The sequence below is a fragment of the Equus quagga genome, chromosome 9 (genome assembly GCF_021613505.1).
Source record: "Equus quagga isolate Etosha38 chromosome 9, UCLA_HA_Equagga_1.0, whole genome shotgun sequence".
NCBI classification, from domain to species: Eukaryota; Metazoa; Chordata; class Mammalia; order Perissodactyla; family Equidae; genus Equus; species Equus quagga.
In genome coordinates, this window is record NC_060275.1 from 66,573,099 (window position 1) to 66,589,417 (window position 16,319).

The 16,319-nt window shown below is 63.9% G+C and overlaps 2 protein-coding genes across 12 annotated transcripts in view; both read left to right on the forward strand.

Moving 5' to 3' along the window:
• Positions 1-8,933, forward strand: part of MAST3 (microtubule associated serine/threonine kinase 3) — a 35,580-nt gene extending 26,647 nt beyond the window's left edge. For all 11 annotated transcript variants that reach the window (XM_046672131.1, XM_046672132.1, XM_046672123.1 and 8 more), the window contains 10 exons: positions 437-559; positions 1,281-1,390; positions 2,196-2,332; positions 2,861-3,105; positions 3,603-3,809; positions 4,067-4,293; positions 4,674-4,796; positions 5,364-5,500; positions 5,594-5,775; positions 7,045-8,933. In XM_046672131.1, the coding sequence (XP_046528087.1) occupies positions 437-559; positions 1,281-1,390; positions 2,196-2,332; positions 2,861-3,105; positions 3,603-3,809; positions 4,067-4,293; positions 4,674-4,796; positions 5,364-5,500; positions 5,594-5,775; positions 7,045-7,577 (2,024 nt within the window). In that variant the 3' untranslated portion in view covers positions 7,578-8,933. The remainder of the gene's footprint in view (positions 1-436; positions 560-1,280; positions 1,391-2,195; positions 2,333-2,860; positions 3,106-3,602; positions 3,810-4,066; positions 4,294-4,673; positions 4,797-5,363; positions 5,501-5,593; positions 5,776-7,044) is intronic.
• Positions 8,934-11,785: 2,852 nt separating this feature from the next.
• The window catches only part of PIK3R2 (phosphoinositide-3-kinase regulatory subunit 2), a 10,042-nt gene continuing 5,508 nt past the window's right edge, over positions 11,786-16,319 (forward strand). Inside the window, exons 1-5 of the mRNA XM_046671202.1 lie at positions 11,786-12,528; positions 15,495-15,587; positions 15,897-15,947; positions 16,022-16,153; positions 16,238-16,313. Coding sequence (XP_046527158.1) covers positions 12,207-12,528; positions 15,495-15,587; positions 15,897-15,947; positions 16,022-16,153; positions 16,238-16,313 — 674 coding nt within the window. The 5' untranslated portion in view covers positions 11,786-12,206. The remainder of the gene's footprint in view (positions 12,529-15,494; positions 15,588-15,896; positions 15,948-16,021; positions 16,154-16,237; positions 16,314-16,319) is intronic.

Sequence of the window (16,319 nt, forward strand, 5' to 3'; positions counted from 1 at the left end):
TATATGAGCCTGCAAGGGTACTAGGGACTATGTCCTAAGGTCCTCAAAGGCCCAGCGTAGTGGATCCTACTGTCCCAGTTTTCCTAGCTACCTAGAGAATGATTAAGGGACAGTTTGAGACTCCTGCAGCCACCCCTTATGCAGCCACTGTGGGTCCCGTTCATAATGAAGCTTGGCCAGGGGAGGGGACTAGGTGGGCTGAGCCTGGGGAGCAGGACACTCTCACGCCATTGCCATTGGCGCCGCTCCCTGGAGTAGAGGCGTGTGGGGAGGCCAGGAGGGACGCCTTCTGAGGCTCGGGCTTTCCCGAGCTGGAGGGGCCTCCAGATCCAGGGGGGTGGAGCGGGCCCGGGCCAGCCCCAGCGTGGCTCCTCCCCGGCCCTGCCCGGTGCGAGTTTCCCGGCCGGTCCACGGGTCTCAGTGGGCATGTCCGCAGGTGGCGCCCATGAGGTGAAGCTGCACCCCTTCTTCCGGGCGCTCGACTGGGCGGGCCTGCTGCGACACAAAGCCGAGTTCGTGCCGCAGCTGGAAGCCGAGGACGACACCAGCTACTTCGACAGTGAGCAGGCTCTGGCGGGCGGGCTCTGCGGTGGGAGGGGCCTGCCTGGGAGCCTCCGACCCACAGGGCGTCTGCCCGCGGCCCCCGGTGGCATTTCCTGGGCATCTGGGTTTGTTAGGCCACACCCTCCGGTTGCCTGAGGGGAAACCAAGGCGCTGAGTGTGGCAGACCCTTCCCTGGGGCCCGCAGCAGGCTCAGTCTTCTGAGTGTCCGGCCCTGAGCAGGCACGGAGCCCTGTCTGTCACACAGGAGGGTGGGCTCAGACACGTCTCCTTCTCCCCTTTTGGGGCTCTGGTCAAACAGAATAAATGCCTTCGGTTTCCAGCGCCACCTCCAGAATTTGCTGTGATCTTGGGCATGTCAGAGGTCCGCTCTGAGCATCTGTTTCCTCTTTGGTAGAATGAGAAACATACTTTACATCTGAGGTGCACAGTTTGACCTCATTCTGCGTGCCCTATCTCAAGGGTAGGGAGACTGAGGCTCAGAGATGAGCGTTCCCACCCACGGTCCCACAGCTTTCGGAACACAGCTTGGATTTATCCCCAGATACTCACTCGGCTACCCAAGCCTCCCGTGGTCCCTGAACAGCCCAGGCACGGCCCCACCCCAGTGCCCGTTCCCTCATGGTGGCTCCCTGCCTGGCATCCCTCCCCACGTCAGCCCGCGGCCCCGCGCCGCCTGCGGGCATCGGGTGGGTGGCACATGCCTCTCCCTCCCGCAGCGCGCTCGGAGCGGTACCGCCACCTGGGCTCCGAGGACGACGAGACCAACGACGAGGAGTCCTCCGCCGAGATCCCTCAGTTCTCCTCCTGCTCCCACCGCTTCAGCAAGGTGGGCGGGCCGCGCTCAGGAGCATCCGGGCTGTCTGGGTTCTAAACTGTATAGTTCAGTGGCATTTAGCACTTTGACAATGTTGTGAAGTTACCACCTCTATCCAGTTCCAGAACATTCCATCGCCCCAAAAGGAGACCCCGTCCCCATGAGCAGTCCCTCCCCACCCCCGTCCCCAGCCCCTGGCCACCACCAATCTATTTTCTGTCTCTGTGGCTTGGCCTGTTCTGGACGTTTCCTGTAAATGGGATCACACGCGCGTGGCCTGTGTGTCGGCCTCTCCCCTCCGTGGGAGGTTTCGAGGTCCCTCTGTGCTGCCGTGGGTGTCAGGCTTTGTCCCTTTCTGCACCTGAGCACCGGGCCCTGTGTGGCTGACCGCAGTGTGTGGAGCCCTCTGGCAGCAGGCGTTCGGCGTGTCTCTACTGGTGGGCGACTGTGGCGACTGCTGCTCTGCTGGGTGTCGTTTGATAGCCTCACGAGCTTGATTTAAGTTCCTTCGTTTATAATTCGATTAAAAAACGTCGGCAGTGCTGGTGGGCCTGGGCCCTGGGCAGGATGTCCTGGTCGGTAGCAGAAACTGTGGTGTAGCCCTCTTGGCAACCGGGTCCCTGTGAGCCTCAGTTTCTTCGTCTGTCCAGTGGGCTAACCCTCGGCTGTCTTTACGGCTGTGGTGGATGAGGATGTAAGGAAGTGACTCACAGGGAAGCATCGAGCACGGAGAAGTCGCTCGGTTAAGCTGGCCCTTCCCCATGGGCGCGGCTGCCTGCCTCTATTGTTGTTACTGTTACCTTTTATTGCTTCCCAGGTCTACAGCAGCTCTGAGTTCCTAGCTGCCCAACCCACCCCAACCTTCGCAGAGCGGAGCTTCAGTGAGGATCGGGAGGAAGGCTGGGAGCACAGCAGCGAGGGGGAGCACGGCCGCCGGCTGAGCATTGATGTCCGGTGGGTGGCTGGGAGTATAAGCAGATCCAGCTTCCAAGCCTGCTGGGAGATGGAACCACAAACTCTAACATTGGAAGGAGCTTCCCAATGGCCCAGTAGAAAAGGGTCCAACATATTGGCTAGCCTGGCAGACCCCTGCCAACCTAGCCCCTCTGCTCACTCCCTTTGGCTCCACACTCCTCACCATGCTAGAGCTAAAGCAGCTGTGCACCACCTCACTGCTGGGCTTTTGCATGCACTGTTCCTTCTGCCCAGAATACTCTTTGCTTACAAACTCCTGTTCATCCTTCAAAGCCTGGACCCAATAGAAATAATCAATGTCTGCAAGAGGATGGGCATTGGAAGCTGCGTTTTAACACGTGAACAGTTCTCCAGGCAGACACAGGACAGAGCAGGCAGGGGGACTCACCCTCTATTTACAAATTGCCTCTGGCTGTAGGCTGAGAGTGAGGACATGGCCACTGGAGTGCCCAGGGTTCCTGGGGTGAGGGCGCCTGGCAGGCTGACTCGGGCTCTTTCCTGCTGCAGGCTGAGGTCCTGGACATCCTCTGGATCCTCCTGCCACTCATCCGTGTCCCAGCATGAGCGGGGCCCCAGCCCATCTCTCCTGAACACCATCAGCCTGGACACCATGCCCAAGTTTGCCTTCTCGTCAGAGGATGAAGGACCTGGTCCAGCCCCTGTGGGCCCTAAGAAGCCCGTCTTCATTCTAGGGGAGCCTGACCCACCCCCGGCAGCCACCCCAGTGATGGCCAAGCCCTCAAGCCTTTGTGGTAGGTGGGGTCCAGGGTGAGAGGGGTAGTGTTATTGAAAGTTTCCCAGAGGAGGGACTATTTGAGATGGGTTGTGAAGAATGAGTAGGAGTTTTCCAAAGAGAGCATCTACTTGTCTAACTCAGGCTTGAAGATAGGAGAGGCCAGGCTCAGCTGAGCCTCAGCTTGGCCCCCAAGGAGCTCTCAGTCTAGGGGCGATACCCCCAGCTTCATCGGGTCAGGATGGGACTGAAGAGAAGGATGGGGCTGGGGAGCTCCAGGAGAGGGAGCCAGGGGTCTGAGTGGGTTCAGGGGAAGGTTTCCTGGAGGAGGGGACTTGAAGAGTGGAGCTTTCCAGGGAGAGCAACCAGGAAGGGTGTGCAGGAAGAGGGAACTGGCTGAGCAAAGGCCAGGGAGCTGGACTGCGGGCCTGCTGGTTGGGAGGGAGGGGCTCTGCCCCCGAGGCAGGGGGCCAGCGGTGCGAGGGGCAGGCTGACCGTACCCTGTGGACTCCCCAGCTGACACAGCCGCCCTCAGCCACGCGCGCCTGCGGAGCAACAGCACCGGCGCACGCCACTCCACACCGCGGGCCCTGGACGCCGGCCGGGGCCGCCCCCCAGGGGGCTCGAGAGACCCGGCCCCGGAGAAGTCCAGGGCCGGCCCCAGTGGGGGCCGTGTGCCCAAGTCGGCCTCGGTATCTGCCCTGTCGCTCATCATCACGGCAGGTGACGCCCAGGGCCCTGCGGGTTGCTGCTGTCTGCCGTCCGCCTTCCCTCAGCGCGGCAGCTTTGGCGGGGGGTGGGGGCTGGGGGATCCTGCAGGGCGGGGTCAGGCTCAGGCCAGAGACAGGGAGGAGCTGGGCGCAGCCGGGGTGGGCCTGGCGCCCGGGCAGAGGGCGCTGTGTGTGCAGAGGCCAGGCAGGCCGCGTGCTGTGCAGGGGAGGCGCCCTGACCCGCCCTCACCCTTGCCCTCGCCCCTGCAGATGATGGCAGCGGCGGCCCCCTCGTGAGCCCCCTGTCCCCACGCTCGCTGTCCTCAAACCCGTCGTCCCGCGACTCCTCGCCAAGCCGAGACCCGTCCCCTGTGTGTGACAGCCTGCGGCCCCCCATCGTTATCCACAGAGCAGGCAAGAAGTATGGCTTCAGCCTGCGGGCGATCCGCGTCTACATGGGCGACAGTGACGTCTACACCGTGCACCACGTTGTCTGGGTGCGTTGGCCTCAGGGTGGGTGGGATGCCACACCTGGGCTGAGTCTGGTGCGGCCCTGGCAAGGTGCTTGCTTTTTTTGGGGCCAAGGTTCCTGGTCTTGGGAAGCGAGTATGTGCGCCTTACCTATGAGGTTTTGGGGCCCCCATGCCCCTGGTCTTTGCATATCTGTCAGTGATGGGAGGGGTTGAGCAAGAGGCACAGGAGTAGACAGAGGGACAGGGACACTGGCCGGCGCACAGTGGGTGTGTTGTCCTCCCTCTCCCCAGCCCAGGGCCCGCCCCGTCCCCAGTGGTCACTCCCTGAGGTCAAGGAGACTGAGGTGGCGTGGGAGGCAGCCACTGGCTGGGGGCCCATGGGTGACCCCGCCATACCCCTCCAGAGCGTGGAGGAGGGCAGCCCCGCCCAGGAGGCTGGCCTGCGAGCCGGGGACCTCATCACCCACATCAACGGGGAGTCGGTCCTGGGGCTGGTGCACATGGACGTCGTTGAGCTGCTGCTGAAGGTCAGACCCCCACAGCCCCCTCCCCGGACTCCAGGACCCCACCCCGGTCCAGCCTCAGGGCCCCGCGTCTGCCGCGCCGCCCAGCCTGGGGGCTGCTCCCGTGACCCTACCCCCACTCAGCCTCGGCCCTGATTGTCCATGGTCCCCCGTCACCCCACCCCCGCTCAGTCCCAGCTCCAGGCCTCTGCACAGGGCGCGCCTCCTTGCTTAGTCCTACATCACCCCTCAGAGCCCCTCCTCCCGGAGGCCCTCTCTGCCCACTGGGCACCCCCCGGGCCCCCCTGACCCTGCGGGGCTAAGGGCATCTGTGCCATCTGTGCCTCCTTCAGACCCGGGGTCCTTGAGGGCCGAGGCCTGGCGGGGGGAGGCAGGCACAGGCCAGGAGGAGGCCCTGGTCGGACAGCTCCCAGGACCGGTGGATGGGTGGGTGGGTAGAGGGCTCACTGGTGGACAGACAGATGGTGGACATGTGTCTCTGCCCCAGTGAGTGCAGGTGGCTAGGTGAAAAGTGGGTGGGTGGCTCCGTGGCAGGGAGGCCCACAGGCGGCCGTCGCCTCCCTCCCGCAGAGCAGCGACAAGATCTCCCTCCGAGCCACGGCCCTGGAGAACACCTCCATCAGGGTGGGCCCTGCCCGGAAGGACGCAGCCAAGGGCCGCATGGCGCGCAGGAGCAAGCGGAGCCGCCGGCGGGAGGCCCAGGACCGGTGAGCAGCAGGCGGTGGGGTGAAGGGGCGCGCCGGCCCTGCGCCCTGTGCCCTGCAGGAGGGGTCTGCAGCATGCGGGTTTCTGGCCCCCAGGCGGAAGTCGCTCTTCAAGAAGATTTCAAAACAGTCGTCTGTGCTGCACACCAGCCGCAGCTTCTCCTCCGGCCTCCACCACTCCCTGTCGTCCAGCGAGAGCCTGCCTGGCTCGCCCACCCACAGCCTCTCCCCCAGCCCCAGCACGCCCAGCCGCAGCCCAGCACCCGAGGCGCCGCCAGGTGGGTGCCCCCCAGGGCCACCCTGGGGGGAAAGGCCCTCAGGGATGTGGTCGCCCTGTGAGGGAGCGAGCAGGGTTTGGAGGATGGAATGACATGATATAGGGAACCTGGAGTCTAAGAGGCAGCCTGGGGGCGACAGGTGTCAGGGAAGGGTGTGCCCAGAGAGAGAACAGCCTGAGCAAAGGTGGTCTAGACAGGAGGGATGTGAAAGCCGCAGGAGGCTGTGGAGGGGGGATCGGGGGATGAATCAGGCTGAAGAGCTAGGCTTAAATTGGGGGGCACGGGGCCTGCCCCATGGCCGAGTGGTTGGGTTCACGTGCTCTGTTTTGGTGGCCCAGGGTTTCACTGGTTCGGGTCCTGGGTACAGACATGGCACCGCTCATCAAGCCACGTTGAGGTGGCGTCCCACATGCCACAACTGGAGGGACCCACAACTAAAAATATACAATTATCTACTGGGGGGATTTGGGGAGAAAAAGCAAAAAAAAAAAAAAAAAAAAGATTGGCAAGTTGTTAGCTCAGGTGCCAATCTTAAAAAAAAAAATATTGGGGGGCAGTAGGGAGCCATGGAGGGTGTGTGAGCTGGAGAGGGCATGGAAAGATCATTCTGGGGCAGGAAAGGATGGTGACTTGACCCAACTCTGAGGGCCTCCAGTCCGAGAGACAGGCAGACGCAGACACCCCCAGGCTTACTGGGTTAGCATCAGGCTACAGGGAGGGACAGGCTGGGGCAACCTGGAGAGACCTGGAAGGCCTCCTGGAGGAGGGCCACAGAGCCTACAAGATGCCCTCCCTGCCCCACTGGGGACCCCAACTGCTATCCCTCCCTCTGGCCCACTCTGAACTCATGGGTCTGAGGGTATCTGTGCCACCCCTGCCTTCCTCAGACCAGGTGTCCTCTGGGGCTGAGGCTCGGGGAGTAGGTGGGCACAGTTGAGAAGGCAGGGCCCTTATTGGACAGCTCCTGGGACCAGTGGGTGGACTGCTCATTGGATGGACAGACTGTGGATGGGTATCTTTGGCCCAGTGAGTGCTGAGCCATTAGGTGAGAAGTGGGTGAATGGAAGCTAGGGCTTTGGTGGATGAGTAGGAGTTCACAAGATCTAAGCCAAGGGAATATCCTGTGCAAACAACGGGAGGCAGGAAAACCAGACATGATGGGTGGCCACAGGGAGCAATGTGGGCTTTGGCAGGTGTGCCAAGTCCCAGTGCCCACTTCCAGCCTGGGGACAGAGGCTGGTGGCCCTGACCCTCCCCTGTCACCCACAGACACCGCATCCCCTCCCAGTGCATCCCCGAGCTCCAGCAGCCCTGCCTCTCCAGCCGCCGCTGGCAACACCCGCCCCAGCTCCCTGCACGGCCTGGCCGCCAAGCTTGGGCCACCCCGCCCCAAGACTGGCCGCCGCAAGTCCACCAGCAGCATCCCGCCCTCCCCGCTGGCCTGCCCCCCCGTCCCTGCGCCCCCACCCCGCTCACCCTCGCCCCTGCCGGGGCACCCGTCTGCGCCCACCCGGTCTCCACGGTTGCGCCGGGGCCAGTCAGCCGACAAGCTGGGTGCTGGCGAGCGGCTGGAAGGGGAGGCGGGGCGTCGCAGCCGCGGGCCGGACTCAGAGCTGGTGGTCATGCGGCGGCTGCACCTGTCCGAGCGCCGGGACTCCTTCAAGAAGCAGGAGGCCGTGCAGGAGGTGAGCTTTGACGAGCCGCCCGAGGAGGCCAGCGGGCCACCCGCCTCGGTGCCGCAGATCGCCGTGGAGGGCACCGAGGCCCTGCCGGGAGCCCTAGGACCCGCCGGGAAGGACTAAGCCCTCCCTGGCCTGGAAGGCGCATGTGTTCTGTGCAGTGTTTTTTCTGTAAAGTGACACCTGGGTGAAGACTGAGCCACCAGCCTGACACCTGGCAAGCGAGAAGCCATCTCAGTCCCTCCTGGAAGGTGGAGACAGCGCCTCCCTCTGTTCTGGTGCCCGTCGGGCTGTAGCGGCAGGAATGGGGGATGAGGGTGTCCTTGTAAATAGCAGCAAAACCTGCAACTAATTTATTACCTTTTATGAGTGACAGCCAGATGGAGCCGCCACTACAAAGGCGGCTGCCCGGGTCCTGCCCTTGCATCTGGGACCCCGTTTGCAGACCCTGCCCCCTGGGCTGAGAAGGAAGTACTTTGGACAAGTCAAGTGTATTTGTGTTTTCTGGTTTTTCTGTACCTTTTATGTTATTTTGTGAACTTGATCCCATCCCTGACCCGAGACCCAGTGATTTGCAGCCCAGTTCACGGGTCTTGGCTCAGTTTGGATATGACTTGGAATGTCTGTAACAATTCCCCTCCACCGTAAAACAAAGTAATCCGATGACAGGCTGGCTGCTGAAGGCTGCTTCCCACCATCACAGCCTCCACTCCTAGGCCAGCCTTGCTAGAGTCGGCCTCTAGTCCTGCAGGCTTCAGCCTGGAGGAGGGGTTGTAGGGGAACTGGGGCTTTGATGGATGAGTAGGAGTTCAGTAGCTAGGCAGAGGGGTCACCCACTCCACAAGAGGACACTGATGTTCTGGGAGGCACAGGCCTTGAAGAATGCTACCAGGCCTGGAGAAGAATGTGCACCCTGGATGTGATTTCACCTGTTCGATGCCCACCGCTGCGACCCCCTGAGCATGATGTGTCTGAAACACCCCCCCAGGGGTTCCCTCATTTTGGAGCCTCCCTGAGATGAAGTTTGATTGAGTAAACCCAACTGGGGGCAGTGGGGGCCCGTCTGAATCTTGGCTTCACCGTGTGGCTCTGGGAAAATGGCGTCCCCACTTTGTGCCTCAGTTTCCTTGTGTTTACAGAACTGACCGCAGTGAGCACTTGGGGCCCCAGTGCTGTGTGCCAGCGCTTCTGCTCGCTCCGCCGCGCGCGCGGGGAGCTGAGGCCGGGGGGCAGACGCGCCCGCGCCCCCCTGGCGAGAGTCGGGTCGCCAGCCCCGCTCTCCCGGCCGCCCCCACTGGGCGCGGGCTGGCGGGGTCGCCGTGCCCCGCTGTCCGGGCCCCGCTGTCCGGGCCCTGCAGTCCGCTCTGCCTGCTCCCGTGCCCGCGCCCCGGTGCTGGAGTAGACCAGGCTGTGCATGACTCGCTCCCTCCGTCCATCCTGGAGCTGACAGTGAATAAAAGCCCATGTCTGCAAAGAGGAGGCCCATGTCTGGATTTGTGAGGGACTAAGGCAGGGGTACGGGAAGTGTGGTGGGGGCGGGGTGAGAACAGACCCTTGGCTCAGTCATTTGAAGTGGGTTTTGAAGGCTGCACAGGAGTTCACCATGACTATTCTCCCTGATGCCTTCTCTGGTCCTGGCCTCGTCCTGCCCTCTCCCTGTGAGTACCCATCGTGGACTCTGCCCTGAAAGCCGGATCCGGACACCCGCCTGGAGCCTGAGCTGCGTTAATAAAATAACTAATCCGTCTTCGTGTGCTTTCTATACCGATCTTTCCTCGGGCTGCGCCCTGAGACGCCCTCCGCCCGCCCGCGCAACGCCCGGCCCCGCCACCCCACGCGCGTCGGTCACTGCCGAGGCTGTCGGCCGGGTCGGAAGCCTCAGGCCACGCCCCCTAGTTTCCGAGTGCCTTCGGCTATTTCCGGAAACAATCATCTGCAGCTGGGCTCGTGTTAGTAGTGTGTGCGTTCAGCTGTTTCCGGACGCTCTAGGCTGCGTGGAAACGCTGTCAACCACAAGCTCATCCTCACACTTCAGAATATTCGGCTGTTTCCTGAAAAGCTCAGCTATCTGTGGCGAGCACTCTCCCCATTCCGCTGCCCCCTGTTCCCTAAGCTCGGGGTAGCCTCACCGCCCCTCTGGAGCCGTCCATACTTCGGCAATTTCTGGAAGCTGGGGGTCTCCTCTGGGTCTAAATTCCTAGGGCCTCATTTGGGACCGAGAACACTTGGTTCTTTCCAGAAGCCCTCCGCGGTCTCAGGACTCAGCCTCTGTTGGCCGAGTCTTGCTGGAGCACGCTCGGCCATTTCCGGAATCGCTCGGGCGCCTCCAAGCCCAGCCGAGCCCAGCCTCGGATCGCTCTTCTGACCCGATTGCGCTCGGCTATTTCCGGAAATCATCGGTTGTCTCGGACCACTCTTTACCCTCCACTCCCGCGGGAGTACGTTCGGCTCTTTCCGGAATCAGTCGGGCGTCCCCAGGCTCCGCCTCCTCCTCTCTTCACCCCCTCCGTCCCGAATACTTTCGGCCGTTTCCGCCGGGGGCGGGCCCGGCCGTTCGGAACCGCGGCGGCGGCGGAGGCGGGGATCCCGCGGCAGCGGCGACGGCGGCCGCGGTGGAGCCACGGGTCGTGCTCCGCTCGGCGTGACGGCGGCCGCGGCGGCGGCGGCGGCCGCGACCAGGCGAGTCCGGGCCGGCGGCGTGGCAGGCGGGGTTGGGGTGCGCTCCGATGCGGGGCGCCCGGGCAGAGCGTGGGGCCCCGGTGGAAGCCAGGACGCGAGCGCGGGGCGGCAGCGGGCCCGCGGGAACTGGGGCCGCAGGGAGCGGGAAGGCCTCTGGCTCGACCTGCAGCGGTGCCGCCGGCCCCGGACGGGGGGCGCCGATCGGGGGTCCCCAGGCAGAGATGAGGACCTGGAGCCGCGACCCCGAGCGGAGGGAGGCCCTGCCGGGAGCGGGTTGTCGAGCACTAACGAGGGCGCCCAGGCATTGTGTGGAGCAGAGTGGGGTGCAAGAGGATCGGGGGTCGACTCCACTTCGGGGCCCTGGGCTGGGCTGCGAGGTCCACGCAGGCCCGCGTGCGCGTCTCAACACGCGTGAGCGCGCAGGCCCTGCGTCCCCGTGCCGAGCCCCCTGCCAGGCCCGGCCCCTGCGCCCGCCTCTTGGATTCAGGGAGCGCTGGGGCCCCGGCGCGCAAACCCGGGCGTGTGCAGACGTGTGCACGCCAGGGCGCGGAGGCGGGCAGCCAAGCGGATCCAGGCGTTTTCCTGGACGTCCCCTCTCTAGGCCTCAGTTTCCCCACCTGTAGAATGGGGTACAGGGGCCAGGGAGCGGGTAAGTTGGGGCGCCCCGGAGTGTGGAGCCTCTCCTCCCTGCTCGGACACCTCCTGGCTCCCCGTGGCCCAGGAATAGCCCCGACCCTCTGCCTGGCACTCGGGGCGCGGCGTGGCCGGCGGCTTTCCTGCAGCCACCCGAACTCCGGGCGAGCAGCTTTCCGCTGTCAACCTTGGCGAGCGCTGTTGCCTCCGGCCGGTGCGCGCTCGCGTCCCCCGTGCGGCCCCGCCCTCTGGGAAAGCAGCCGCCGCCCCCCGACCTCTGGCAGAGCTGAGCCTGCAGGGCCGAGGCTGGGAACGTCGGAGCCGGGCTGTCCCCCTACCGGGGGCTCCCTGGGAGTGGTCGTCGCCCTGCATCCAGCAGCCTCCCCTTGGCCGTGCCTTTCCCGTCCACCCTCTCCTGGCTCCGTGTCTACCCCGGGGTTAAGGCCCCCTCAGGTTTTGGGTACCTACTGTGGGCCCCACACGGAGCCTGGCCGGACCCGCTGTCCACTCCTCCCCTGCAGAGATCAGAGACCTACTTGCTTGGGCTGGCCTCTAGGCCTTTGCCTGTGCGGGGGTCTCTGCCTGGACTCCCTCTGTGCCTCTGCTGCCTCGCCATGTGCTCAGCGGCGTGCCCTCGTCAGGGCTCCCACAGCAGCCCCAGCGACCCACCGCCCCTGCCCGCCCTGGCCATGTGGCCTCTGCTTCTTCTCATCCATCCTGGCCCTGGCGTTGGACGGATCAGGGCTTTTGAGTCCTGGCTTCCTGGTCCACTGAGTGGTCTGACAAAGACCTCTCTGCTCGGAGCCTCAGTTTCCCCATCTCTAACAAACAATGAACAGCTCTGCTCCCAAGAACCCTGAGGGAGGGCTCTTCTTGCAGCTGGGAAAAGAGGCCCAGAGATGGGCAGGGACTGGCCCAGGGTTACCCACTGAGTCAGGGGAGTCCCCCCTAAGGTTGGGGCCCATCTCTGCGTTGGGGGTGTCAACCCAGCTGACCCTGTCCTGCCATTGCCCCTAGGTCGGCGTCCCTGGCAGAGCATGGTGACAGCCTGTGTTCTCGGCCCCCTCATCTGGCGCAGCTGGAAGAGGCGCCAGCCTTGGGAGCCGATGGCTGCCCACGTGAGGGAGTGAGTGGCCTCGCCCGGCCCTACAGATTGAGGGGGGACGCAGCAGCTGAGTGACCTGGGACGGCGCTGCTGACCCCCTCCCACCAGTTGACGAATGGTGGGCGGAGCGACGAGTGACCTTTGTCGGGGTCATGGAGTAATAGTGGGAAGCAAGGCGTGAGCGTCCCCTGTGGTCATCTGTTAACTTCTTGGTGGAAACAGAGGTCTGAGCGCCCCAAGCTGACCCCGCGGACCCTCCCAGCCCCCGCCCAGCTGATGGGGCCACTGGGGCCCTGAGCAGCCACCTGACCATCCAGACCCCACCCTGCCCGGCCATGGCTGGTGCTGAAGGCTTCCAATACCGGGCGCTTTACCGGTTCCGCCGGGAGCGGCCCGAGGACCTAGAGCTGCTGCCGGGCGACGTGCTGGTGGTGAGCCGGGCAGCCTTGCAGGCGCTGGGCGTGGCGGAGGGCAGTGAGCGCTGCCCACAGAGTGTGGGCTGGATGCCTGGCTTCAACGAGCGCACGCGGCAGCGTGGCGACTTCCCCGGCACCTACGTTGAGTTCCTGGGGCCTGTGGCCCTGGCCCGGCCTGGCCCTCGCCCCCGAGGCCCCCGCCCACTGCCTGCCAGGCCCCGAGATGGACCCCCGGAGCCAGGTGAGCAGCAGGCAGGGGACTGGGTGGGGGTAGTGGTGGAGGGGTCCCCTCAGACCCTCGGTTTCCTCTTCTTTGCAGTGAGGCAGTGGTACCTCTTCCAGGGGAGGAGGAATAAGGACATTTGATCAGTTGACTAGTGTTGATGCACTGCCGTCATGGGCTGGGCATAGTCCAAGGCACTGGGAACACAGCAGCGGACACTAGCCTGGCCCTGCCTTCATGGGGCTTCTGGTTCAAGAAGTGACAAGAATGTGCCCTTTTTTTTTGAGGAAGATTAGCTCTGAGCTAACTATTGCCAATCCTTCTCTTTTTGCTGAGGAAGACTGGCCCTGAGCTAACATCGTGCCCATCTTAACTCTACTTTTATACGTGGGACGCCTACCAAGGCATGGTTTTTGCCAAGCGGTGCCATGTCTGCACCTGGGATCAGAAGCAGCAAACCCCGGGCCACCGAAAAGCAGAACATGTGCACTTAACCGCTGCGCCACCGGGCCGGCCCCAGAATGTGCTTGAATGACGACACATTTGGGAAGAAGGAGCCTCTCATGGGGAGAGCTGGGAGTGAAGGGCACCAGGGCGGGGGCACAGCAAGGGCCCAGGCCATGAGGTGGGAATGTCATGGCAGGTTCAGGGAGCAGCTAGCAGGCAGAGCGAGGGAGAAGGGGCCGAGCCTCGGCGACTTCCTGGGAGTCGTTTTGAGGACAATGGGGAGTGTTCAGTAGGGTTCAGAGGCTTAATTTAGCTTCATCTTGGGGTTTGCAGACAGGGTCCCGTGAGGAACCGCCTTTGTGACCCGATTTTACCCAGTTTCTAAAAGGAAGGCAGCCACAAAGCCTAAAGAGGGTGGGAGGCTCCGTCAAGGCCACACAGCACAGCAGGGGCTGTGCTGGGAGTGGAGAATCGAGGACACTGAGCGCACGCTGAAATGGCTGGGCAGGGGCCACAAGTTCCAGCCAGGGAAACTGAGGCTCAGATGTTGGGGAGGGGGTGCTCTGACCCCCCAGCAGCCCCGTGAGGCCCTGTGTACAGACAGGGAGGCCGAGGGGCAGGGGTCCACCACTTGCACAGGTCGCTCGCCCATGAAGGCCAAGGCCCTGGACGCCCCACGGCCCCGACCGATGGCCTGCCTGGCTTTGTGCTCACGGGACACTGATGCCCAGAGGATCAGGCCAGAGGCCCACGGCACGGGGTGCAAAGGGGTGCGGAGGCCATGTGGCACGGGCTTGGGCCTTCCCAGCAGCATCTGGTGTCTCCGGGGCCAGCCTGCGTCCTGCCTCGGCCCGGAGGAGCAGGCGGCAGCCCCGTCCGGGCTCCCAGCCAGAATCTGCCTCTCCCCCTCGTAACAGCCACCTCCCTCCCCTGCCTGGCCTGCGTCCAGGCACCACACACATCCCCACTCAGGGTGGCCGCCCGGCCAGGCCCTGCCATCCAAATCTGCCAGGGCTCTGTGCCATCAGCTGGGGCCGGCCCTCGCCAGGCCTCAGTTTCCCCATCTGGAACATCTGGAAACAGGACGGGTCCTCTTGTGCCTTCAGGCCCTGCCGCTCCGGGCCCCTGAGACCAGCAGACACGCTGCGGCTGGCTCTGCCACCTCCGTTCAGCCCCACGCAGGGAGCTGGGTCCAGACCCAGGGTCGCCTGGGCCTCTGCCTGGCTGTGTACCCAGGCGGAGGTCACCCCTCTCTGAGCCTCAGTTCCTTGTCTGTAAAATGGGGCCACCTGGTGAGACGCAACCGCCCTCCCCATTTTGCAGACTGGTCACAGGCAAGTTTCAGAGTTGAGTTTCAGAACCGCGGCCCCCCACCAGCCAGAGCCTTGCCCACCTCCTCTCTCCTTGTTCTTTCACTTTTTTTGGCATTTTCAGCGCAGCTGGGCCTTTCTCCAGCTTACAGCGCCACCTGGCCCATCACTCAGGGAGGCCCGCAGGCCCCGGCTTGCCCCTGCCGTGTGCCAGGGCGTCCCTGCCGGGGGCCAGAGCGCATCCGAGGTGGCGTGGCGAGGCCGCAGAGCGCCTCAACACAAAGAGCCCATGTGGGGAGACACAGGGCTGGGGGCTGGGCCTGGGGGGCCCCTGGCGCCGCTGGGGGGCTTCAACTTTTTAAAAAGGGGGAAATAATTTTTTAAATGCAAAATGGCATAGAAAATGGAGAAAGGACCTTGGAGTAAGGTGTTCTGAGCCAGAGCAGCGCTATTTTCCATTTGTTCTTTTCAACCACTTTGTTGTTCCCACTAAGGGAGCGATGACGCCAGCAGCCATTTTCTCAGTTGAGGAAAGTGAGGCGTGGAGAGGGCGGGTCCTGTGCCTGAGGCTGCACAGCGAGCACTGGCAGTGCCTCAGCCTGCTGTGTGCTGTCCCTGGGCTGCTGTGAGGAGCTCCCAACAACAGCAGTTTCTCCTCTCACGGCCTGGGGGCCAAGAGCCCCAAGTCCAGGTGTCTCAGGGCCGCCCTCTCTCTGGAGGCTCAAGGGGAGGGGCCTGCCTTGCTTCTGGGCCCCAGGCGTCCTGGGCTTGTGGCCACATCACCCTAGTCCCTGCCTCTGTCTTCACGTGGACTTCTCTTCCTAGAAAGACACCAGTTGTTGGAGTTAGGGCCCTAAATCCACGATGTCGTCTCGAAATCCTTACCTTGAGTATATCTGCGAAGACCCTATTTCTAAATAAGGTCCCTTTCACAGGTACCAGGGACTAGGATGTTCACATCCATTTGGTGGGACACTAATCAACCCGCTCTACCTGGTCTCTGAAGTTGTGTGAAGTGGTATCTTAACCCAGAAAATTGTTTCCCACCAACTTGGCCCTCCCTGCCTCACCAGCAGGACCTCTGGCCTCCCCAGGTGGCGGTCCACGTGCCAGGCACTTGCCTGAGCCGGGCCCTGCCTGGAGCTGTGCAAGCTGAGATGCAACAGGCGAAGAGAGCGGCTGGGGTCCTTCCAGGGACCCTGCCAACATGCTGTCCCCTCCTGCCAGGCCTCACACTCCCCGACCTGCCTGAGCAGTTCTCCCCACCTGATGCGGCTCCTCCCATCCTGGTGAAGCTCGTGGAAGCCATTGAGCAGACAGGTGAGCCTCGGCCTGGCTGCAACCCCTAGGTTCTGCTTGCTTACCTCCAGTGACGGGCAACTCATCCCCACGAAGCGCTGCTAGGCTCACTCTGCATGGGAGGAGGCTGAACCTGGATGCCCTGGGCTTCCATGTTGAATTGCGGAAGGAGTGGCTCCCGGGGGTATGGGAATGTGGACACTGACCCCTTGCTTGTGCCCTCCCCTCCTTCTGCTCTCCTCTCTGGGAGGTTGAGTAACCACCCCAGGCCCCCATGGGGTCGGGGCAGCATTTGAGAGCGGGTCTTGCCGCCCTTCCCCTTCCCCCCAGGGCTAGACGGTGACTCCCTCTACAGGCCGGAGCCGCCCGCCCCGCGCACAGGTGAGCGGAGCTTCCCCAGGCGGGTGGGGGACGAGGCGGCCGGCCAGCTCACCCGCGTGTCCCCTGCACCGCAGACTGGTCCCTGAGCGACGTGGAGCAGTGGGACGCGGCCGCCCTGTCAGACGGCGTCAAGGGCTTCCTGCTGGCGCTGCCCGCGCCCCTCGTGACGCCCGAGGCGGCGGCCGAGGCGCACCGGGCCCTGCGGGGTGAGCCAGGGGCGGGCGGGCCGGCGGGCGGGGCGGGGCGGGGCGGCGGGCGCCGGCTCACCCGCCCCGGCCGTGTGTCCGCAGAGGCCGCGGGGCCCGTGGGACCGGCGCTGGAGCCGCCGACGCTGCCGCTGCACCGCGCGCTCACGCTGCGCTTCCTGCTCCA